Source organism: Solea solea, chromosome 9 (assembly GCF_958295425.1).
Source record: "Solea solea chromosome 9, fSolSol10.1, whole genome shotgun sequence".
Taxonomy (NCBI): Eukaryota; Metazoa; Chordata; class Actinopteri; order Pleuronectiformes; family Soleidae; genus Solea; species Solea solea.
In genome coordinates this window covers 666,445-691,676 of record NC_081142.1, presented here as the reverse complement: position 1 = coordinate 691,676, position 25,232 = coordinate 666,445, and the positions used below count along the sequence as shown (strand labels likewise).

The following is a 25,232-nucleotide window of genomic DNA, read 5'->3' as shown; positions in this document are numbered from 1 at the left end:
ATCTCAAACAGCTCATGCAAGCAGAAGTACAAAAACACTAAGTCCCTCTTGTCTCTTGGAGTTGATTTTGTTAATGAAGCTTCAACAACATACTTTATGTTTGTAACTGCTATTACATCACCATATTTACATGTCACATGTTCATAAATGGGAGCAACAGAGGGTATGAAACAATTTAAAGTTCAAACTCACAACTCCATGTGACTTGGAGCAAGACTGGCAGTGACAGTATAGCATAGATTTGTTCATCCTTTCTCTGTGAATAATTGTGTGTGTGTACCAGCAGGTATTTATAGGTCTCCATATGTGTCCTCACGCATGTATAAATCCATATCTCTGTCACAATTTTATCTCCAAGCTATCCTGTGCTTATTTCTTATGTATGTGTTTGTCTGTGTGTTGTATATTTTTACAGGTTGTCCTTTAGCTGCACTGTTTTTTTTTCCACCCCCCTCACTTGCGGCATAATGAGTCTAACAGGATCATACATGACTGAATGCATAGAAAATACCCTCGTGCAACCACTGTGTGTGTGTGTTGTCTCGTCCTGCAGCCGTAACTCTGACTGACAGGCCTACATGCATCTAACGTAGTGCAGTCATGGATGGAAGTCACTTGAAAGGGAAAGACACAGATACAGTGCACCCACCATGTCGTCATGTGAATTTATGTACGTGCTCTGTTTGTAAAGCTTCTGCTTTTTCATTTCATTTAAATGTATTTTGGTTTGATTGTGTACACGGCCCTGCGATGGACTGACGAACCGTCCAGGGTGTACCCCGCCTATCACCCTCTGTCAGCTGAGATTGGCACAGCACCCCCCACGACCCTCTTGTGGAGGATAAAGCGGTACAACATGGATGGGGGATGATGGATCTCTCATTTAGAAGATGATTGGATAAATAGCAAGGTACATGGGCTACAGTAGGAATAAGGGAAGACGATATGATATGATTCAGTTAGAGTTGATGAGATTCACTGCAATATAATTCCTTGTTTGACATCGTTATTATCAAGCCAAATCTTTCACTGAGGCATTTTACTCAAATGAAATTCCATAAAATCCTGATTGGTGCCCTGGTAAAGGCTCTCAGTAATAAACTGTGGTAGTTGTATGTGAAAGTTCTTAGTCATCTTCAGTAGTTTTCTATAAGCAACTGGACTTTCCTGAGTTAAGTTTTAAAACATTTGTCTTATCCAAGAGGCTTCTTCAGTTCAGGTTAAGGAGCCACAGATATTGTAAGTGGGATCAGTAGGACCAAACCCCATTAACAAGCACTTGGGAAACATAGACCACATTTTTCTTTTTTTCTTTTTAAATGGACAGAGTGTTCCAGTTGCTTTGGTGAGGTCAAGCAGAAAGTGAGTTTTTACTGAATAGCCCCCGGGTTTGCAAAAAGAACTTTGTTAGAATGGAAGTCTATGGGAAAATGAGCTTCTACTTCCTCACTTGATTTTTAAAGTCAGTTAATTTACTAAAAGAGTTAAGGTCTTCTTCTTCTTCAATAGAATGTTCTGTCAGTTTTGGAAATGATGTTCCCATTTAGAGCAAAATTGATGATAAAGCACAGCACATATGAGTGGACACTGGTGTGATTGAAAGCTGGTATTGTCTAATATGAGCCTGGTTGCAGGTGACATCTCTGAACTGCAAAAGGTGCAGGCCAAAAATGGGAGATTAGATTCCTTTGTGTGATGACATGACTAGTTGCCTTTTAAAAAAGATGAAATCCTGCACTTTTTGTAGCTTTTTTTGACAATGGAAATAAATAAATAGCCTGTTGAGAGATTCCACATTGTCAGACGGTGAAGACGTCTGCAGTTTTCCACCCATTTAACTGTCAAGGCACAGGGAGATGTGTTATTAATGTCTTTCAGTGAGTCCCATCTCATTTTGCATGACTGTTCAAATTGTACACCACAGTCTAGGGAATTGAATGCTAATGTCCATGAGTGATTCACATTGAAAGGCAAGGCATTCGGGTCATTTGCAGTTGGGCGGTTTTGCCTCCTATCAGAATTCCCTTTTCACAGATTATCTATTGCTGCCCTTCACCACCAGAAATTCAGCCATCTTGTTCTTTATGAGTGTAATCATTGTTAAGCAGCAACAACCAATACTGGAATGATGTCTGATTTAGACAACTTGACACTTGCAGCACACTCAAGATATTCAGGAAACCTTTTCCAAAGGTGGGCAGCACTGGAACTGAAAGCTGTTTCTTTTTGTTTTGTCCCAAACAACCTGAGGCAGAATACTTTTCATTTTGAAACAATTACAAGTAGATACTCCAAATCTTTCATACCCCCCTGACAACTAAACTCGGATGGGAATCAATTTGACTAATTTTACTAATCATGTCCCTGTTGTCTGATGCCCAATGTCTGATTTGCTGTATGTTTGAACTGATGATTGTGTATAGGAAGCTACAGATGAATTGCCCTTCTGGGACCATCTGAATCTGAATCTGCTAAACCATAAACCGTCAAAAACTAAGAAGTTGAAAGGGACTCGTTTGCCCCCCTGTGTAGCGGAGTTAGACACACAGTCAATAAGTCAACTAGGGCTTATTAGTGTAGTCAAGCTATGGTTGTTGCTCATGTAGTTTAACTGTGTATGGAAATGCACTGAAGGTGTGTATTGACTAACTTTACAGCTCCTAATACGCCAGAATATGTACATTGTCTAACCATTCAAGAACTCTGTCAATTCTAACAATGGACTCACCACTACAGAGAGCTGGCAAGTAACAGAGAGCCTTATGTGCAATTTAATTGCTAATTGTCTGAAGCAAAGAAACAATCTGTACCACAACAGATTGTCACTGCTAGGCAGAGAGGTGGCTCATCTCGCTAGTACTGGGCATGTTTTCTTTCTCAAAACATCACACTGTCAAAATACAAAGAATAGCCCAATGCGTTTTGTGTGGAAATAGCAATGATTGATGAGATTTGCTGCAAACACAAACAGATTTGTAAGTTACTGTGCCAGAGTCAATTTGCTGAAAAGGGAGCATTAACTTGTTCAAAGTATCTTCCCTTTGGGGAGGAATAATGACCATGTTCTGTGATCAAGGGTCAGACGACAGGCTTTAAAAAGGATCCAGTTAGTTCCATGACACTACCCCCCTAAAATGAGCACTCTTTCCCTAGTGGGTTATTGAGGTGCAAGCAGACATGATTATCCCGTTTATGCCACATTCTGTAGATACTATTGTGGTGATCCACTTGGAACTGTGCCCATGCTACACATATACTGCACACCATGCAGGCAAAAGATCAATGCATTGTGTTCAGAAATAGAGCATCGTAACAATGTATCTGTTGTACAATACAGAAGTGATAGAGTATCTGCTAAGACCATTATTGTTGGTTTCCAGCATCTACAGAATATACAGAGTTTTAGTCTGATGACCACTTTTAAGTCATCCATTCACATTTCGACTCATCAGGAGGGCCACATCATTAAGCACAGTACACATCCACAGCATTTCAGTCATCAAGAAGACACAACACCAGGATAAGGGATTGAGTCAGGCTTTGTCATTTATCCTGGCTGAATTTAGCCTCAAGTCAGTTGCACGAAAGCAATGGCACATAAATGACCATGCAGTCACAACAGAATTTGTTAATCCTGCTGCTCAATCATTTTAATCAGCTGCCACTCTGATCAGAAATAGATGTTATTCAAGATCTTCTGGATGTATTTTACCTCCTGCATTAAAATATTACAGTGATTACATCATGTGATTTTAATTCTTAATAGTCTTATATGATTTCATGAAGACTGGCATCTGTGTTTCTGTCACAATCATTTCTTCAATGATTGTGAAGCTCTGATACTAAGACGCACTCTCTGAGTGTTTCAGGACAAGTATAGCTGCATGAGATGTATTGATTAATTATCCAGTGATCTATCCAAAATTCAGCATCACACAGCACAGAGCCGTGAACTCACTACAGATGATCTAGCAGGGACTGCGTTTTTCAATTATTATTTTGCAAGCGTCATTTTCTTCATATTCAACTGGAAAAAATCGTTATGAGAAAATAAAGGCACGTTTGCCACACTATCTGAACTGTACGTGATAAAGTCTCTGCATATCAATACATGGGTGCACAAACTTTATCTTCCATTCAGCTTGCAACGTCTCTTCAATAACTGAACACCTTATAGCACCTCATTACATTATTACATGTCATTTAGCAGACGCTTTTATCCAAAGCGATTTACAATGGAACTGAGTACAATCAGCCAGGGGTGGAGTCAAACTTGCGACCATGATGTCTTTCGCGCACAGGCTACTGGTCTTAACCACTGAGCCACTCCACCCCCTCCTACTGGCCACAAACTGCTACAGCACACAATTCACTCGAATAGAATATTAATCGTAATTTCACAAATCACGTTTGTCAGTCGCAGTTGGAAAACTCATGTTGTGTTACAGTTTTCTCTCATGTATTTGGTCACTGGACTGAACACAGATCCACATCGAACGTCCTCCAGGAACCATGAAGGAGCTTTTACACTGCAGTGTGAACAACTCTGCAGTTAAATCAAACTGAGAGGATTTTAGTGGAGCAGTGGTAGTTCCCTCCAGGACAGGTTACACGTGACCAAGCTGTGCCTTCTCATCCTGGTTTGATGTTTGTGCAAATGTGTTAGCCAGGATGAAGTTAGTAGCATAGGTTATCTTGGATATCTGGATATCGTAATTCTGCTTTCGTGCAAAAGGCCCCCGGGGTCTCAAGCTTCACAGATAGCTTCTACCAACACACCTCCGAGACCTACAGGCTCGGAGTTCCATCACCCTTGCATGAAATGTGACTTCTCAAATAACCTAGAAACAAAGTGAGTTGGAGGTAGAACAAAGCAACCATACACCATAGCACTCAGTGACAATGTTTTACAGTGGTTACTATTTTTAAATATTTTATACTGGTTCACCTTAAAGTCAGTCTTTCAATTGAGATGACTGATAATATAAAAAATATTGTTCCCAAAGTTAGAAAAAGTAAAGTTTGCTACAGACATCTGTGGCTAACAGCTATGCTAATGGTGGGGAAATGAATGTGCATCATAACTTTGCACCAGGAATGATGCAGGAAATTGTCTTTCTGTTGAAAATAGAGCAGACAAAGAAGAAATGAACATGTTTAGCTGAGTCTTGCATTCCCACTGATGCCAATTGGAGAGTCATTTGACCCCGGAGTGAATACTGATTAAATATACTCCCACTGGTTAAAAACTCATTTAACCACCAGTTTATGAGTCATTTTCACCTCACTTGGAAATCTGGTGGTGTACTCCACTGCTTTGTCGCAATTCATTATCAGCTAAATAATTCACCAAAAGCGGTCTCTAATTGTCTCAGTTTAAAGTTTCAAATTTGTACAATGTTACTTTTTGGGATTTGAATTTTTACTCTTACACATTTACTCTTGGAAAGTCCACAGGGATTAACTTTTGACTGTTCTACATGACTTCCACTCCACCGCTTGACTTTTCCTTTCATTTTTTCTTGGGACCATTAGCTCCTGAGCATGTGATCATCATGTTTGATCATCTCGACACTTGATACTGCACAGTTTAAGTTTGGGAGAGAAGACAGGCTCAATTTTATTGTTGTAGTTGATGATTTCTGTCTCTCTGAGGTATCTGGGATGGTGGTATATTTATAGCCTTTGTTGGTGTGTGTGTGTGTGTTCCTCTTGCATCAATGCTGCATAGAGTGGCTGATTACAGTTGGGGATGTTGCATCGCAGGACTCCTAAGCAAGTACGTAGTTACCAATGATGAGGACAAGTTATTTCCCCATCCACTCAATTGAGAATGCAGATTGAACCAGACACTGTCTCGCTAATGATACAGCCTTCATTTACAACATCGCCCTAATTAAAAAGTGAGTGGACCTCAAGCTTTGATCTGCTACCAGTTGACTTTGGCCATCCAGATGCTCTGGTGAGCAAAATGAGGTTGCAGCTGCCTTTGTGTTCCCTCAGTGTCTCCCAGTGGCAAACTAACTAGACAGCTGGGAAACAGGGAGAAAGAGAGAGGGAGAGAGAGAGAATAAGACAGAGAGACAGAATGAGACAGAAACAGAGAATGTGTGCTTACTTCAGGGTCCCCAACAGAGTCCAAATGAATATCTCAACACATTATTGATCCGGGCACTGTCACTACTATCCTTTATCTCAACCCTCCTGCCTCTCTCTTTATCTTTGGTTCTCATGCTGTCAAATTCAAATTTGTCTCGTTTTTTACTCTCTCTCTCTCTCTCTCTCTCTCTCTCTCTCTCTCTCTCTCTCTCTCTCTCTCTCTCTCTCTCTCTCTCTCTCTCTCTCTTATTATCTCTTGCTCATGTTGCCCCGGGGTATAATCAAATACTTGTCACAGAGATGGAGTGCATCAGGAACTAGAATACAGTGCAATGGACGTGTACGTGAAAAGGTTTATTGTCCTTACAAAACTAGGAAAGAACATAGTGCCTAACCAAGCCTGGACTTAGGTGGTTTTATTCCTCGTGGTGTCAATCATACACATTCTACACACATCAAGACCTGTGCAGCACCTTAAGCCCAGGACACACGCCCCATTTTCTTTTATACCTTCCTCATTTAGACATTTATACAACTCCAATCAAACAGGTGCAGAACATACCTGCTGGTTGCTCATTGGGTGCAACTTTTTCTCCGACACATGCCAACTGAGGCTGTATCGTTGGCAGTTGCCGTTGAATAACCATCAGGGCTGTGTTTCCTGAAACTTAGAAAAACTCAACCTGACCAAATGTCAACCCCCCCATGTTGTCACCCACTGGTTTGTGAAGTGACATTTTGAAGCCTTGACTGTTGCAATTTCGCTGTCTTGTTTATTTGAAGAAATGGGGACAACTGAACTTCTTTGATTATTTGTTACAAAATGTTTGAAAGCTGTTTTAGAATCTGTTGCACTGTTTTTTCTAATGATGCCAAGTGAATCTATATATTATATCACCAGTCCTCGGTATCTTTCCAAACAAGGTTTGAAACCTGTGAGTGATACGAAAAGTTTTTGGATCCAAAGAACACAACATTAACATGCATCTTGGATGATCTGATTAGAAGCACACAGCTCCAAGTACGTCACTTCACACCTGGAAGTAGAATTAATGTGTCCCATGTGACCACTTGTGATCGAATCTCACTTCCCCACTCTATATGCAAATAAACTGCTCCCTCATCGCTGTTTGCAAAGACCAAATGTGTTGTTGTCTTTAGTCAGTCTTAAAGCTGACAGCAGCATCTTATGTTAATGTGTTACCGCATGAAAGAGAGTGAAAGACTGAGTGAATCAATATACTGCACTCAGCTCAATAATTAAATTAGATTTTGCATATTTGAAACAATAAAAAAGAAATTCAACATGTAGCAGTAAATTGCAGGTCAGAGGATTTTTTTTGGTGACTCACTATAGAGTGTATTTTTTACAGAGTGTTTTCCTGTCAAAACCGAACCCTAACCCGCCAGGTAACCTGGCAACCAGCAATACATTTTAAAATAGTTATTTGAATTCAGCTCATTTTACGCTACATTTCTCTTGACTTGAATTTTTTAGAAATGACTTCAATTTCGGGATTTTTGTCTGAACCCGGCCCAACCCAACAGGTCCCATTGGGTGCGGCTCAGTTTCCATCGTTTATGGTAAAGAGTCGGTCAATAGATGCAGGAAAAATTGCAGGAATGTGCATGTTGTGTTGCCTGCCATGAACAGGACTTGTACTGGTATGGTCCAGTATTGTTGGCTTTATAAATCAAAAAAGGGCAAACTTCAAATATGACTGACCATCATGTTGGCTATATTTTTAAAATAATATATATTCAATATCTGAACATGGTAACTATAGTATGATTATAGTTTAAGGAATTGGACCTGGGAGGACTTGGAATTGGTCTGGGGAAAGGCAATCCATCCATCATCATAATTATTGTTCAACACTGATGTTATTACATGTCTGTGTTATAAACCATGTTTTCGATGTCTAAAACCATCAAAATCTCATTCCTGGATAATATCTCATTTCCTCACTGTTACCTGAGGCTGTTACATTCTCGCCAATGAAGCATTTTTTCTGACAAAGTGTTGCAGTCTGTCAGATCACCAAGCAATTGTCTTATGGGGGAAAAAAACCTGTGGCTAAAATGTTATGGGGTTTGTTTTCACAAGTGAAAATGCTCATGATTTTGAGATGTTCAACATCTGTTGACAAATGTTTGCACCTTTTGCCATGTAATATAAGTTATATATGTGTTATATGTAATATAAGACAATCATTTGTGTGCCCGAATGTTTCATGCATTTAGAGGAAATTTGTTTTGAGAAAAATAGAAAAGCTAGCAATGGGCATATATAAACCAAACCATTGGCTTTTTGACCAAGCTCCACCACAAAGCTCTGCAGGTCATCACTTGCTAACTTATGGCTACTGTCCCTGCTTCTCTGCCTTCACCTCCCTGGCTTGTTTTAGTCACAATATTTTGAGAAAAATAAAAAAAATAAAACAAATATTCCTTTGTGGCTTTGCTTAAAGGTTGTTACCATGCAGGGTTTTTTTCACTTTGCATTTTTAGCTATTCCTTGAACGTTTGTGGTTATATGTTTAACAGCAGCGTTGTCATTTGGTCGCACTGCAGCACATTTGCCAGCAGTGATGGTTAACTGCAAATGTTCACAGGTGGGACTGACAATTTCAGATGTTCACTTCTTCATCTTATTTAACAGCATGACTGGCTGTCAAACTTCACCATCCTCCTCATCCTCCTCTTCTTCTTCATCAACCCTGCAGCAGCAAACTCCACAGTTTTACAGTGAGGGAATCCAATTACACCCAACACCTGGAAGGACAGAGAGGAAGAGAAAAAGATAGACAGAGGAAAGACTGTGGAAGAAAAAGAGGAGGAGAAAAATCAATGACAATCCAACTGAGGTGGAACTAAGCCTGACATTGCACCATTTTTCTCTGCTTTTTTTGCAGAGAGATTAAAGTGTGACTGTATGACGGTTTTTATATCACATGACCACCTCATTAACTTCATGAACATTCTCAAGGATTTTTAGTTTTGTTTAGTTCTGTCTTGCTGTGTGGAGTTTGCATGTTGTGGGTTTCTCCAGCTTCATGCCACAGTTCAAAAACAAGCAGATTAAATTGACCATAGGTGTGAGCGTTAGAGTGAATAGTTGTGTGGACCTGTCTAGGTTGTACCCCGCTTTTCGCCCTGTGTATGTGGAGGATAACGCAGAAGACTAGTGGTTCTCAAACTTTTTATACCAAGTACAACCTGATAAAATATTGAGCTCTCAAAATAACACCATTATCCCCACCGTTAAAATACAGTGGCGATAATGGTGTTAAGCAAAGTCAGCTTTTCATACGAGACTCTCATCATCCTCTTCTTCCTCACATACTGTATACTTCAAACACTGGTACAGTGAATGTTATGATGTTCAGGTAGTGTCTTGTGTCTTCCATCTATTTTGGACTTGTGAACACACTTGAAGTATTTGGCAAAGTATCTGTTGATTTATATAGGACAATATTGATGAAGATTCTGTACCTAGCTTATTGTTTGGTTTCACAGATTTTGAGCAACACTTGGCTTGAATTTGCCTAAATAAATGTAAGGCTCTGAAAAAACAATCCTCCATTTGTGCCATTAAAAAGAAGCAGAGTTGTGTAGTAGGATTTTTATCGACTTCATGCAACAGAAAAGCTGTGAAAACCATGTGTGCTCCAGTTTTAATATACAGTTTTTTATTGAATGTATGCATCTTAATTTGTTCCCTGACAATACCTTTGTATCTGTCTGTAATTATATGATTATTTTTCAAATGATCACGCTATTACCTTTAAGACCTGACATCATCATCTTCTGTGATATTTTCTGGGATATTTGTGATTTACAACCATTGACGTCAGAGTCCAGTTGGATCTGCGCTGTGAATGTTGGTGTATTTTGGCCACTGTGGCTTTCACAGACACCAGAAATATCAAAGCTGTTGTGTCACACTGGAAAATATGGACTTGCTGTGCAATGTTGAACTTGCACTTTGTGATTTTTCCTGATGTTGCCCTCACAAGTTCAAGCCTCAGTGAGCTCAATTTCTGACATTTATCGGCATAACGTTTGCCGGGCCAAACAAGAACACGACGGCGACCGAGAGTTAATTTAATATCCACCAAACAGTTTAGGGGTAAACGGCCTATGAAGGGTTTGATACGCTGCCAACAGTGTGTGGTGAGGGCAGCTGTGATGATGACTGCCCTCTTTGTATAGCTTCTGAGCTCTGATCCACTGAACAGTTTAACAAAAAAACTGAGGTCTGAAATAATCAACAAGTCCTCCAGCTGAAACGTAACTATGGGTCGTTTTTTCCAACCCCTGAATACGACCTAAAAGTATGTTTTTACTACACTGGTGCAGTATTTTTCAACTCGATTACACACAGGTGTTACTGAGATTAGGGTTAGGCCAAAAAAGACAGAGTTAGGCTGTAAAAATTAAAACAAATATTTAAAAGGTGGTATAGTTAGGGACTTGAACCCTTGTCGACCACACTTGGGCGCAGTGCTCTCAGCGAAGCTACGAGTTACCACTTCCAAGGTGCCAGGTTGCTGTCATGTATACAACCGCTAGGGGCGCTGGTTTTGAAAACGTAGACATAGGTCGTAATTCCTGCATACGACCTATGTGTACGTTTCATTAGAGGACAGTCTCAAAATAATGGCCACACAGACATCTCTGAGCCGACATACTCTCACAGACTCTCCACCCTTCTAAATCTAATCTCAGCAATAAACTGGTAAAAGCAAATGCACTTCTTGATCGTAAATGTGTTCTTCAGGCTCCTTTTAAACAAACAAACTGTAAAAATGGTGCTTGATAAGTAGAGAAAGGACATCTTAGAGAGAAGAGAAGTTAACAAGAGGTAGGAGGTTATTTATGAAACAGTGCTTCTTGTGTTAAATTGTTGTGCTGTTTTGTTATAAGCCACTCTCCAACAAGAATCTTTACCCTGTGGTCGTACATTATAAGCTTTGGGTGGACTGTGTTTTGCTCTTTGTTGAATTAGTACAATTTCATCCATCCATCAGCTACAACTCTTATATGTGAGAGAGCTGGGAGTAGGAGTCGAGTGGGAGGTTAAGATACATGAGGGACATGGCACCCCAGGGCACCACAGGGCCACCATACATCCATTGTCACATGAGGGTCACAGGGCTGCTGGGGCCAATCCCCACTGACAGTGCAAACAAATAGAGATGAACCATTCACTCACACCTACGAGCAATTTAGAGTGTCCAAATAACACACACAGGGAGAATATGCAAACTTCACACGGAAAGGCCCGGACTGGGACGTCAAACTTTTAGCAAGTGAATTATATATGAACTAAAATCCATTCACCCGACCATCTCTTTTCACTTTTCGAGGTCACGGTGTGGTAGTAACAGACCAAGCAGGGTGTTCTAGACATCTTTTTACCCAACAAACCTTTCTAGCTCTTCCTGGGGGATCCAAGGATGGCTTATGTAACCCCTGCAGTGAGACCTGGGGTCCTGAGGTCCTGAGGTCTCGTTCCAGCAAGACATGGCTGGAAAAAGTCCTGATGAGATACCCAAAACAGGAACAACTAAACAGAGAATTATCTTTGGTTGTGTGAACTCTTTATCAACTATGTCCAAGGCTGAGCCTGTACACCTTACAAAGGAAATTCATTTTGACCTCCTGCATCCTTGATCTTACTCGTTTGGTCATTACCCACAGAACAAAAATTCAATCCACAATTCTGAACTGATTAAGGATTTAAGGGTAACGCCACTGTGATAAAGTTCACAGGCTGGAACATGCGCCCTCTGATTTATGTCTCACCTGCTCATAAGTATAAACCTTTTCATTTCCTCTGGTCATGCTTTTGCTGTCAAAACCAATGCAATAATTGCCATGCTACAAAGAAAGAGATTTTCTTTTTTTAGTTACAAAAATACCGTTTTCATTCTTATTAAAAATGTATCAGATCAAAACATGATAGTATTTTCCTTGTCAAATTAGGATAATTACAATTAGGAAAGAGGAAGAAGAAGGAGTGCTTAGATCAAGGTACAGAGCGGGTTTGTGCTGTGAGAGAAGCAATGGGCACATTAGCAGGTACAAAGGGATGGAAGTACAAAGTGAGTGGTGCTCACGTGTCTTTGATCCTTGCCATCATTTGCTTTGTTCTTGCACCTTTCATCCCACATTATTTAAGTATTTAACACAGTTCTTCATTTCGCCTGATGCTTAGCACCACATGTTGTTGTTAATGACACAGTACCACCACACATTCTGTGTGTGTGTGTGTGTGTGTGTGTGTGTGTGTATATGCATGCATGCATGCATTTGTGGAATAAATTGGACATTAGTGAGAACTTCTAAAAAGCTTTAGAACAAACCATCTGAGTAAGTTGTAATGGTTCATTTTGAGGAAAGAATCTGGAAACCCCATGGGCTACATTGTGTGGTGAAAAACTACCCTCTGGGAGCAACAGTTTAATATTTTGAGGCTTCCGTCACAGACGGCAGATACCCAGACAAGACATCGCCATTCCTTGTATGAGGTTTATAAGCAAAATTAAATGGGTAAATGGAGTTTAATTGAGAACCAACATCTGCACATGGACTTTTCCCACAGCTAACAGGTTTTTGACTCATTTTTATTAACAGCTATTTGCATATGGATGCAAATACATTTTAAAAAGCCTATAGTTTATGCACTTGGTCAATCTGTTCCGCCTCTTTTGCTCTCCACATGGACTGTTTATTTCAGTCAGCCTGCTCTAAGTTGATTGGTTAAACCAGAAACAGAAAACCAGAATGCTCCCGGGCCTAAAAACTGTTTTCCTTGCCTACATATTCTGAATATTTATTTGCTGATGCTGTTTACAAAGATTGTAGAGAATACGCCCAGTGTGTTTTCAGCTGTTGATGAGAAAAATAACTTGCAAGAATGAAGGTGTTCTGAAACTTGCCGAAACTCCATTGGGTTTGCGCGACAGCAACTCGGGAGGGTTGCAGGTTGATTTTCTTAAATTAAATTTGAATTAATAACATGGGCAAAACTTCTATTTGAGTCATAATTTTCACAAAGATAGCCCTCTTGATTTCCTTCACCCCACTTAACACAGGTAGTTGTTTTGAACATCATCATTTTCCATCATGGCATGTCCTTTAGACTAATGAAGAGTCCAGAGTTTATACAGTAGTAATAATATTTTAGGGACAGGGACAGGAGCCCTGAGCAAAAGGGGCGTGGAGAATTGATCTTTTCTTAAGTACAGACTAAAACAACTCTTTGTTCCCATTGTTTCTTCCCTCATGCTTTGTTTTTTAACTCCCTGAAGAATTAATAATCAAGCATCATGGTTGATATATAATAGCTTTTGACAATACATCAGTGGCATGGTGCCTCTTAAATCATGGTGGTTATAAAAATGAAGGTTGTTTGCATTTCATTGTTTTATTGTGGACTATTAAATCAGTTATTACATATTATATTATTATACATTATATATTAATATATTCTCACAAGTTGGGTTAGTATATTGACCAATCATGACAGAGTTCAATATTTCTCGCAAACATTCTTAAACAGGTGTGTAGGAGTGGAAGAACTTGATCCTTGTGAAGAAGTCTCATGAGACTCACGGCTGACGCTCAACCATCCCTTTCATGTTTGTCATGTGTCGGCCCTCACTTCCAGCAAAAAGGGTTTTCTCTGCTTCTTTTTCACCAGCTCTGCCGTGGGTAGAGGGTGTGTGCCCTGAGAGTTTCACCAGACCACCTGATTCTGAGGAATCGGGGTTGGCAGCCCTGATCTTTCTGTTGACAGTATAGGAGTGGACCAAACCCCCATTTAACCAACAAGACATTTAACCATCGCAATGACCCCAAAGCTGTTACATTGCGATAAAAATCCTCTATCGTTCACAAATAAATGCAGAATATTCAGCTATGGAGACAATGCAGTTTGACCACAGACTGTGGCTTTGTGAAGCACAACAGACACAACCATGTGTTTAGTTTCAATTCTTCTCTCAACGTAAAAGGGGGTGAAGCTTCTTATTCTGAGACACTGAATATTCAGCATGACATCCACAACAGGGGCATATTTTTCAAGCAGATGTTACCCTCAATAAACTTCAAATTTATTCAGAGGCAGAAACAAAAAGGGCTCCATAAAACTTTCTCCTTGCAGCTTCAACGCATCTGTAAATATATAAATTATCAAATCAAAATTAAATTCTCCATATGGTCCTATTGTTTCAGTTTTTCCCCACATTTTTCCAGGCTGATGAATCAAATTATTTCCGTATAAAACCATGAAATATAAGTCCAGGATTGGCATAGCCAATGATTTGTTAAGCTGCTGGTAGCAGTATCTTCTTGTGGCTAACTTTTGGCTAACATCTTTTCTGTTGCTTTTGTTTACTGCCATAAGCATTTAGCTCCTTCGTCTATATCACTTCATAATTACGGTTTGTTCACTGACAACTAATCTAACCATATGAGAGCCTTAATGTGGAGTTCTGGCTTCAGATTAGATCGAAACAAGATGGAGAGGCTTACACTGCTGAAGAGAGACCATAACTAGAAGTTAGAAGCGAGTCATGGAAACATGGCAGAGAAAGTGCAGCCAAAATTCACAGTTCCAATGCCTTGGGGCGGAGCTTTGATAAAAGTTTGGGGTATATCCCATTTTGTTCAAGTCTAGCTTACTTTCACTAGGTTTTTACATCTATGGACCCTAATTTTCAAGATTCAACATTCAATATTTCTTTATTGTCATACCAACACACATTAAGACATGAGGTCTCTCCAGAACCCGGTCAGCCCAGCAATAAAAGACAGAAAGAAGAAAAGAGAACCAACAGTTTAACTTAACAAAATATAAATTAAAAAAAGATTCCAAAAAGATTCCAAAGAGTCCATGGGGGTGGGGGCAGCAAGGCTATGGGGGCTACAGAGAGTTCAGGAGTCTGACAGCTCCAGGGTAGAAGGTGTTCTGTTGTTCTGTTTAAACATGTTAACAACAGCTAACCCCACGTCTCTTCAAGCCACTTTGTGCTACTTAACCTGACTTCCTGAAAGGAGACAAAACGCTCTCCGAAGGCAGCTCAGAAACTTTGCAGTCACAATGCATTGCTTTGTTTTTGGGACACTGAAAGTGTGCCGAGGTGGCAGTGAGGTTGTTTTTAAGATACGGACACTTGTGGTTCCAAGACTTTGTGTCAGTTTTCAGGACTGAGTACTGTGTGTGTGCACATGTGCAGAACAAAACGTCCTACCAGCTGTGGAGTCTTGAGTCTTTAGAGTTGTTTAATAGGTCACTCCAGTCTGCTCCTCTCTTATCACAGAAAAAAGAACAAATTACAATTTAGAAATGTGCTTGGTGTTTGTTATCAGTGTGGAATCACAATAATGAAATGAGACTTGATTAAAACTGATGTCACTGCCCCCCACCCCCTCCTCTGCTTCACCTCAGACCACAGGTTTCCTGTCAGAGGCCCAGTTTTCTGTGGAGTCGCCTGAAACGCTGGACCCGCTTTTCAAATTCCATGAAACCATCACTAAGGTAGGACCACCATGAGTTTTTTTCATTAAGCGAAAAGACGAGACATGATGAGGGGAGAAGACCCCTGACATCAAACATGCAACATGACACAATCCTCACAGAAGCCACTCTATCTAAATATATGCTCTCTTTCGACTTTATTATGTACACCTATTCAACTGTTTGTTAATGTAAATATCTAATCAGCAAATTAAATGCATGTAGACATGGTAAACATGACCTGCTGAGGTTCAAACCGAGCATCAGAATGACAAATCAATGTGATTTAACCCTTAGAACGCAGAGCATTAAGGCTGCTTTTGTTTCCATTACTATGTTAAAACGTATATACAGAGGCTTTATATCACTTTATTTACCAACTATATAAACTGACTTCTGCATGATTATTGCTACTCCCGTTTTTGTTTTTGGTTTTTTAAATATATGATATAAAATTGGTCATAACTTTGACTCAACAAGCGGCACTGATTGGTAGTATTTCCGAAACTAAAGTTCTCTTGGCAAAAATGCCTTTTTAGTTGCCATAGGTTACTGGAAGATTGGATCATTTCTGAAAGCACAACACTTGAACCTTGAGGCACTTTAGAGCACCACTAATCGACAAAGTTGAAAGTAGACGAGGAATAATAGAAGAATCCCAGCTGGAAAAAACCCTCTAAAAGCTGTCGTGCTGTGATGACACCGTTCCAGGTCAGAATCATTTGTGGTACTTCAGACCTGCCTAATTTCAGGTTTCCAGAGATTACAGTACAAACCCACAATCTCTGTGGCTGAAGAAAAGTTTTCACGTTTTCATACAGCAGGAGTCAGCCAAAGAGGGCGGGCCTTTGGGCCTGAAAATGTTTGAAAATCAAATGTTTTGAAAAGTGTGAAACACTGCTGTTTCCAATTGAGGTTGCTAGGAAACTGTAAATTCAGACACTTTGAGTCGCTCAGCTGATGTCATTGTCCATTTGAAGTGCAGCCATCAGCGCCCAATGATATTAGATGACACTCCCACTATTTAGAAGTGTGAGTGTCAACATATGGGCTTCACACGCAGTTCCCAGTGTGACGGATCTGATGGAGACAAGTCAAAGAAATACTGAGACTCTTTTCTCTGAGCTGCACTTTATTTCATCGCGGTTAAAAGAACCACAGAAATACAAACTCTGCCTCTTACCATTTTTTACTGTTAGTTCAGACAGTCAATAACTGTAAGATTTCAATAACTGTATGTAAAGATGATTAGAGACTGTATGTTAAGACAATCAAAAAATGGATATAAAAATACTCAGTAACTATACTGTATATGTAAAAATGACTCAATGGCTGAATATAAAGGTGAACACTGACTGTAAGTGCTGCAGTGTAGCCAAGATGGCACCTGTTGAGGATGAGAATGTCCCATGTTTTTAAAGTAGATGTATGGTTACTTACAGGAACACAGCGATTGTCATTGCCTTAAGGGTAACAACTCAGTCCTTCTTCTGCACTGACGTCTCTGCTACGATAAAACACCCACTGCTTACGTCAGCTGCTGCCAAATTAGGATTCCTATCTGCGCTAATAGATTGGACCTTTAAACTAACCCTCCCAGTCCTGAGGAACACTCTCGCTGCCTATACTGTAAATGCCAGCGCTCCGGCACTGCTGCTGCTGCTGCCACTGTAGGATATCTGTCACAGTTTACAAATGACATAACGCACAGTGACATTTTCATTATCTTTTTATGGAGAGAGCCAGCTCTAAATGAAGACACTTTGCTGTGGTGTATCCTTACACTGGCACCTCGCATTTGTGTGGAAGAACACTTAGTGTACAAGTAGAGAAGTGTTCACACACCACAGACTGAGACTATAGATAAACTTAGTGCTCAAAGCCGCCTGCACATAAACAAAGAGAAGTGGTGCGGAGGAGGAAACAGAAAAGTACAGAGTCTGACTGTGCTGCAACTGCTGTTGCCGTCTGTACTTTATCTCTGTGGAAGAATGTGGCCACACTTCATTATTTATGTGTCGGGGACAAAGTGAGATGCAGTCTGGAAAGAGGTGTGACTTACAGACGTATGTGGTACAACCATTCAGATCAATGATCCAGAAAACAGAAAAAAAGAATCACCACAGCAAGTCATTTAACATCACAATGACTCCAAAGCTGTTCAATTAGGGTCAAAATCGTCCTGCACTGTTCTGCTTTAAATCATAATGCAGATTAAGTGTCTTCTGTAATACCTGTCTGAATGTTGTTTACTTGTGTGGGAACGTAACTTTCAGGAGACAATGTTGACAAAACAGGAGCAGGAGTGTGAAGTTACAACACCAGTGTGGGTAGTTTGTCTGTTGCCTGTATAATAACACTGAGAACATTAAATATATATAACTGTATAAGACAGATACGTCACTTTTATCACTCCACATATACAGTAGATGCTTGTGTGGATGCAAGACGCGACCGACAGAGGAGAAATAGGGTTGTTGTTGTTTAGCTTTCATCATCACATCCTTGGAGATGGGGCAAAGAGCCAGATGTTATTTGTGCAGGTTGTAAAAAAAGGAGAAGATGAGTGGGTGGGTGGGCAAAATGACACTCACACACTCACACACTCACACACTCACAGGTTTGTGCAGCTACTCTTGTGTGTGTGTTTACGCAGTCACATTATGGGGACCTGTCTTCCTTATGGGGACAATAAGCAAGTCCGTAAATCACGTAAAAACATAAATCATTGCTTTATAAGGTGAGTATATATCGTAGGGTTTGGATTAGGTTAAGGTTCAGGATAGGGTTATGGTTAAGGTTAGAGTTAGTCTACAGGAAATCAGTCATGATGCGTCATTCATGCTGCATATCAGAAAATAGTTTATCTGGTGACGACACATGGATAAATTTAACTGTGGCTCATTTCCAGAAACCACGTTGTATAAGAAGGACTCCAGTTGTTTTTCGTGTAATATACAGTTTACATAGTGTGTCATTTTTATAGATATTCACCTCGTAAAACTTTATGTCAGATAACAAAAGTAAAAGTATAAATAGACAAAAAGATGAAGTGAATTATGGATTTATGACATAAAGGTAATGATGTAAAAGCATGTGATATAAAATGTCACTTCTGGCAGCGTATTCCTATGTGGGAGACATATCGTAATCCCAGCATCATGAAGTTCACTCTCATTTAACTCAAATTATTTAAGCTATAAAATGTCCAGAGAAAGAGAGAATTTGATTGTTAGGAGTAAATAAAACAAGTCTTAATTCATTTATCAAACGTCGTTCACCAACTGATTGAACACAAATGAAAATCTCACATTAATTATTTTGACAACAGCATTATTTATAGATGCACTGAGAGTTATATTCTTTGACCTGTCAGATAACTCGTCATTACTCGTGCAGAAAAGAGTTTCACTCACAAAACTGTTGATTTTTAAGTTTCTGAAAATAAAAAAACTGTCTCAAGGCCTGCAAGTAACAATTGTTACTTGTTAACAATCATAATTGTTGCATTTGATGGCTTTTCTCTTGATCGCTTGATGACTCAGTGTAAAAATGTTGGTCTTTGTTGCCTTCAAAATAGTTTTATATGTTTTGTTTTGCTCACAGTAAAAAAAAGAAATAAAAGAAGGGAAAAAAAACTATTACAAGCTGAAACCAGAAAACTTGTTTTTATTTAACAATTATAAAAAAATTTATTTTTCCAAAAAAGTTGGGGTGATTTTGGATCAAAAACTTTATCTCCATGAGGAAAGAAAAACTTGCAGCTTATTCTGTTCATTTATTGCTTTTGTGCCCATACCCACTCATTAAATCAAATTAGATCTAATCTAATCTCATTTAACCTAACCTAATCTAATCTAATCTAGCTACATTTATACAGCAACTTTTGTGCAAAATTAGAATATAAAATGCTCAACATGTAGTCTAATATGAATAAAAAAACAATAAAATGCAAAATACAACAATAAAACGAACAATTACAAGTATTTTAAAATTGTGTAAGAAATAATACAATTATTAAGAGAATGCTAAATTGCAAAAGATAGCATAGAGCCTATAGAAGTCTTCTGGTTTCCTCAATGAAGTCAATCACTTCACTGGAGAAATGTTCCCATTTAAAGGGAAAATAAATAATAAATTACAGTATATTAATGGACCGTTGGCATCACCCGGTTGGAACCAGGCGATGCCGTTCATAGGTTCAAAACCTCAACATGGCACAGGCCCAAACTTCAGTTCTGTGTGCTTCAGATTCTCATGGTTAACATCATGATTGGTTACTATTAAGTTTCACGGTAACTTTTTTACTAACCTTCCTTTTTTTGTAGTGATGGGGCTAAAGGCCACTAACATCTGCCCCTCCTGCTCTTGTGTTACATTTAAATCAGACGTGTGAATATATTCAACTTTAAATTTGTCTCTACTGTTTCCTCCCCCTGCACAGCCCAGTGTTTTCAAATAATGTGTCTCACACACACACACACACACACACCGACCTCTCTATGGAATGGCGTATGTGCATTGTTAGTGTTGTAGCTCAGGGACTGTACCTATAATCCAGTCCCTGTTCTCATTTGTCAAGTGCAGTTTTGGACGCAGCTCGGTTGGGGGGGGTTCGGGATGGCAGGTGGCAGCAGCAGCAGCAGCAGCAGCAGCAGCAGCAGCAGGCACCGCTCGCTCGCTTTCTTTTCTTCTCCTTCTCGCTCTCCCCTCGTCTCCGTAGCTCCCTCGGCCTCTCTCCGTGTCTCTCAGGGTTTTCTGTGTAGCTCATTTTTTAAGCATGACATTGAGGAGAGGCTGGCGTTGATCAAACCAAAGAGCTGGCACATATCGCTGCTGCACTGCTACTGCTGGGCATGCTTCTCTACAGAGTTTCATATAAATGCACTGTATGATTAATGTATATAAATTAGGAATTAAATTACCTGCATGAGAAAATGTTGAAGAACCAGTAACAGTCACATTTGAAAATATCCTTGTCAGAAAATGACATCATATCCTCTCATTTGTTAAAAAAGAAAACAGACAATAGTGGAATAGATGTATTAATATTTGTTCACTAACTTAAAGATGCCTTTATGAATGCAGGATTGTGAGGAAGTTACCTTTGGAGATAATGGAGTAATGTATGTTATATAGGGCTTATATAGGGCCTATAGGGCTTTCACATCCAAAATCCAGATACCCATTGCTGGAAAAGTTAAAACTTGTCATTTCAAAATATACAGCTTAGAAGCACACTCCACCATCTGAAGTAATTACCACGTGGTCCAGCAGAGGGCGCAGTGAGTGCAGCATGCATTTGAATCGTTTGAACTTGAAAAGTGACAGTATGTACTCTCAAGGCAAATAGACTGTGCTGTCAATTGACATTTGTTTGCTAAAACATAAGGAAAGCACAAAAGACTAAAAGTTGACCTTTTTTATCTTGATTTAAAGAGTTAGATGAACAAATACAGCAAGTCAAGGTATTTTGGAACTGCCACCATTTCATCATTTGCTTGGGCAGCAGTATTCAAACTTCAAGCAAGTGAGATTGAAGTGTCCTTAAACGTGTTTCAAAATATGTTGCTTAAAGTTGAGGTAAAAATTGTTATTGATGATGCACGTTGAGTGGCAGTGGCCGATCCGCTCGCTGATTCCTGAGGACAGAATTTAAACTTCTTTACAAGTAATTTACAAGCATCTTTCAAAATTGATGCCCTTGTCTTTGAGGGAAGCTTCAGGAGATTAAAAAAAATAAGACAACAGACAAAGGACAAAGTAGCGCTGGATGGTAATAGAGCAAACAGACCAAGGATTGGACACAGGGACAGGGCGAGAATGACAAAGTAGCAGATAAGCCGGCTAATACAGATGGAGGTGACAGAGACTAAATACTCCAGAGCCGTCCCTGAGAGAAAGTGCAGGAGAGGAGAGGAAGGGAGGGAAAGATAATGTATAATATAACCAGAGTGAAGGGGAAAGGGAGGGGTAGCCACAGGAGTGCTAATGACCAGATACTGAGAGAAAAGCAAAAGATGATGAACAGAATAAAGACAGGGCAGGAAATGACAAAGCACCACAGATCTCACACTAATGAGAGAAGCTGAGAAAATCAGATCTGGTTAGTGGGAGGAGTATTTAGCACATTTCATCTTCAGGTCTTTGTGTCTTTGTTCTGTTTAATGAGTTCAGTGAATCTTTGACTTAACCTCTTTCTTTTATGAAATCAAATGTGATTGATAAAGGAAATCATCAAATCTTTCCATCAGGGAGCAACTAAGGGGTATATATTAAAATTGAGTTAAAAATCATCACAAGAGCAAGTCTTAGGGTGTCAAGATATGGCTTCACATATTTCTACTGTAAGGTTGAATGTATAGATTTATGTCATCTGCATATAATTAAGAGTTGTTTTTTAAGGTTTTAAGTGATAAGATACACAGGTAGGTACATGTAAAAGTCAACATTAAACAACCCTTTACAGCTCATTAGAGAGTTGAATATCACCAGCAGTTAACACAGAAAAACATTTTTACAATGTAGAAAGACTTCTTTATAATTGCAATCACCAAGTCCGCTTAAATCTGAAGGTTGTTTTTTCAAGGGTCCAAAGAAAATGTGTTTTTACTTTGCAATTATAAAAAAAACCCAAAATAGTTGGGTTGATTTTGGATCAATATCTCTATTGATAAACTTTGTCTCCATGAGTAAAGAAAAAAATCTTTCATATCTTGGTCCAAATTCTATTCATCTTCAACAGGTCAGGACATGTCTGTGGACAGCATACAAGACTGTGTGTGTGCACGCAAGCACCAACACACAACACATATGATACATACTACTTCATACATAGAGAGCTATGACATTTTCAACATATTGAATGTAGTGTCAGCCGCTAACAAAACAGGGCTAACGAGGGCTAATTCTTAGGCTTCTGAACTTGTCCAGCAGAAGTGGACACACTTGTAACATTAGTTGACAAACTTGTACTGTAACTGGGCACTAACTGCATCCTCACTCTGTGTTTTGGTTGCTTTTGGAGTTTTAGGAATAAAAAAATTCAGAATTAATTTCTCTGCCATTGTTTTCTCGACGTCGTTTTGACTGATGCTGATGCTGATGCTTACACCTCGACCTGAGTGTGCTGACGTCCTCACGTTAGATAGTGGAAAGTAATAATTCAACATGTTTTAATATGTTATCCGAAAAGAAAATGATCATTCACAGTTTAAAAAGAAAAGCAAACAATTAACACGCTGTGTGTTCCACCCCTTATGTATCATGTATCCACGACTCTCTATTCAAACTCAGATTGATTTAATTCATCTTTTTGAGCGTTCTTTATTTGATTTTTTTATTTTCATGGTTAATCTACAGAACAAAAGGCTCAATCGACAGAGGCTCCTTGATTTTTGTATTGATAACACAGTCTAGTTATTTTAATCTGGTAATACCATTATTCCTTTTTACTTTTGCAGACATGACCTAGACTATGTCACCTTGAAAAGTAATCTGATTACCAACCTCTATCAAAAAGACAAATGAGTTGTTGTTTTTTTTCTGATTTATTTAATGCCATTTTTCTCAGCTTTGCTGTCTGCTTTGTCAATAACATTACAGCAGAGACATAAAACAGAGATTATAGCAAAGCAAAAAGGAGGAGGGGAAACAGAGGCTTTTCCATCCACTAAGATCAAAGCTTTGGCTTGTGTGTTGATGGATTGGATTTATCTCTGTGCTGGAGCTTGTACAGCCTCAGGAGCTTCTCTTTTTTTTGTTCAGATACCATTTTCCCTCATGAGACACTGTGGCCGCACAGATTTGTCTTCAGGGTCAATACTGAACAAACATCTATAGATGGTCGCCATCTTTAGATGTATTTCAAGCAAAAAAGAAACTATTATCTCTACGGCTTTGACAAATATAGTACACAACAGCCATTCCCAAACTTTGGCCCACCAGCCAATTGAATGATATGTCACAAACCACTAATCAGACCTCTTCACACACGGAAATGAAATGAGATCAGTTCAATTTACTTAAATAATCATATTGCCTTAAAAAAAAGATAAGTATATATAGCAAATTAGTCTGGATCTCAGTTGACTTTATATCTACACTTTTTAATTTTTAACAATGTTTAATTACTTATTCTCCATCACTTTATCCTCCACATGAGGGTCATGGAGGAGCTGGAGCCAATCCCAGCTGAGGGTGAAAGGTGAGGTACAGACTGAGGTACAGACTGAGGTACAGACAGGTTACCTGTCCATAGCAGGGCCAGAATACAGAGACCAACCACATTAACAGCTACTGGAGTACCCGGAGACAACCCGTGTGCACATGGGGAGAACATACACCACCCCCAGAGAAATAGACTCTTTGTCACCCCTGATGGCCTTTCAAGAGAATACAGATTGCAGGCACTTCCACATTGGCTTCACTTTCCAGATCCAGAGGCTACATTCATTTTTATGTCCAGTCTGCGCTTATGTGTCATTCACTATCGAGGGATTCAGGATCATTAAAATGCATTGCCACTGTTATCAAGCAGGGACTCGCCCACAGTTATGGGAGAAACACTCACTGAAGAAAAACTAGACACCTGCATAGCACAGACGTCACAATCCATCTTACCGCCACAAAGTCTCCCACCTCTTTATTTCACCTCACTCGCAATGATGTGACTTACACCTTATGAATGAAGGCTTTTTTTCAAACATAATAAAGTTAAATAAGGTCTGTGAGACCCATTAAAGCCTTCTTCTTCCTCCGTTTACCTGGTGAAACATATTTTGTTATTCGCTTCGTACTCAATGTGGTCCACAGCTTTACTGCAAATATAGAAATACAGAAGGTTTTTATTGTTGTATGGACACAGAGATGTTTTACACGTAACTCCTCCCCCCATCTCTATTGAAAAAACTTTTTTCTGAATATTGCCAGGGAGTAGGTCATTTGATTTTAAGAATGGTGAATTTGTGTGAATTTCACTCATGGCTCTTTTTTGCAAAACAAATATTGATGAATATTGAGCCCACACCTATGCACAGTGATTTAAATATGGTGAAACTAGCAAACAGTATAGAACGTGGGGTGATCTGTGGTCCAGATTTGTGCTTCACCTCCAGCTTATTTTATCATCTATTGTGACTCCAAGAAAAAAAGAAATCAAAACACAAGTGCCAAATACTGCAGTGCTTGTGTGAAAGTCCAGTATTTCAGACAGTTATCCCTACATGCATAAAAGATACATGATACAAGCATCTGAAAAGAGTATTCTATATTCATGCACACGCACAGTCCTGCGTATGCACACTTGCAAATGTGAGCCCTAATCACAGCCATATATATCATGGGGCTTGCATTTGAAGCCGAAAAGCACTTGAGGCAAATGTGTGGAGAATGGGAAGGTGGACGGTGAGTAATTAAACGTGCCCAATCCCTGAAGGCTCCAAGTTATTTTCAGCCTGGTTTGAGGACAGTTTGGTTAAGATATAATGAGAAAAGTCTGGGCCTCAAAGTCATTTCAGTCCAGGCTTCGGTTTGACCTTAAAATTCAGAAACTTAAGAGGCAGGGACTGATCACAAGTCTGGACTCTTGAGTGTTTTAAATGAA

At 39.4% G+C, this 25,232-nt stretch overlaps 1 protein-coding gene across 6 annotated transcripts in view; it reads left to right on the top strand.

The window, feature by feature from the left end:
- The window catches only part of LOC131466133 (inactive N-acetylated-alpha-linked acidic dipeptidase-like protein 2), a 396,981-nt gene that overhangs the window by 325,621 nt on the left and 46,128 nt on the right, over positions 1–25,232 (top strand). For all 6 annotated transcript variants that reach the window (XM_058639293.1, XM_058639292.1, XM_058639294.1 and 3 more), the window contains one exon: positions 15,560–15,649. In XM_058639293.1, the coding sequence (XP_058495276.1) occupies positions 15,560–15,649 (90 nt within the window). The remainder of the gene's footprint in view (positions 1–15,559; positions 15,650–25,232) is intronic.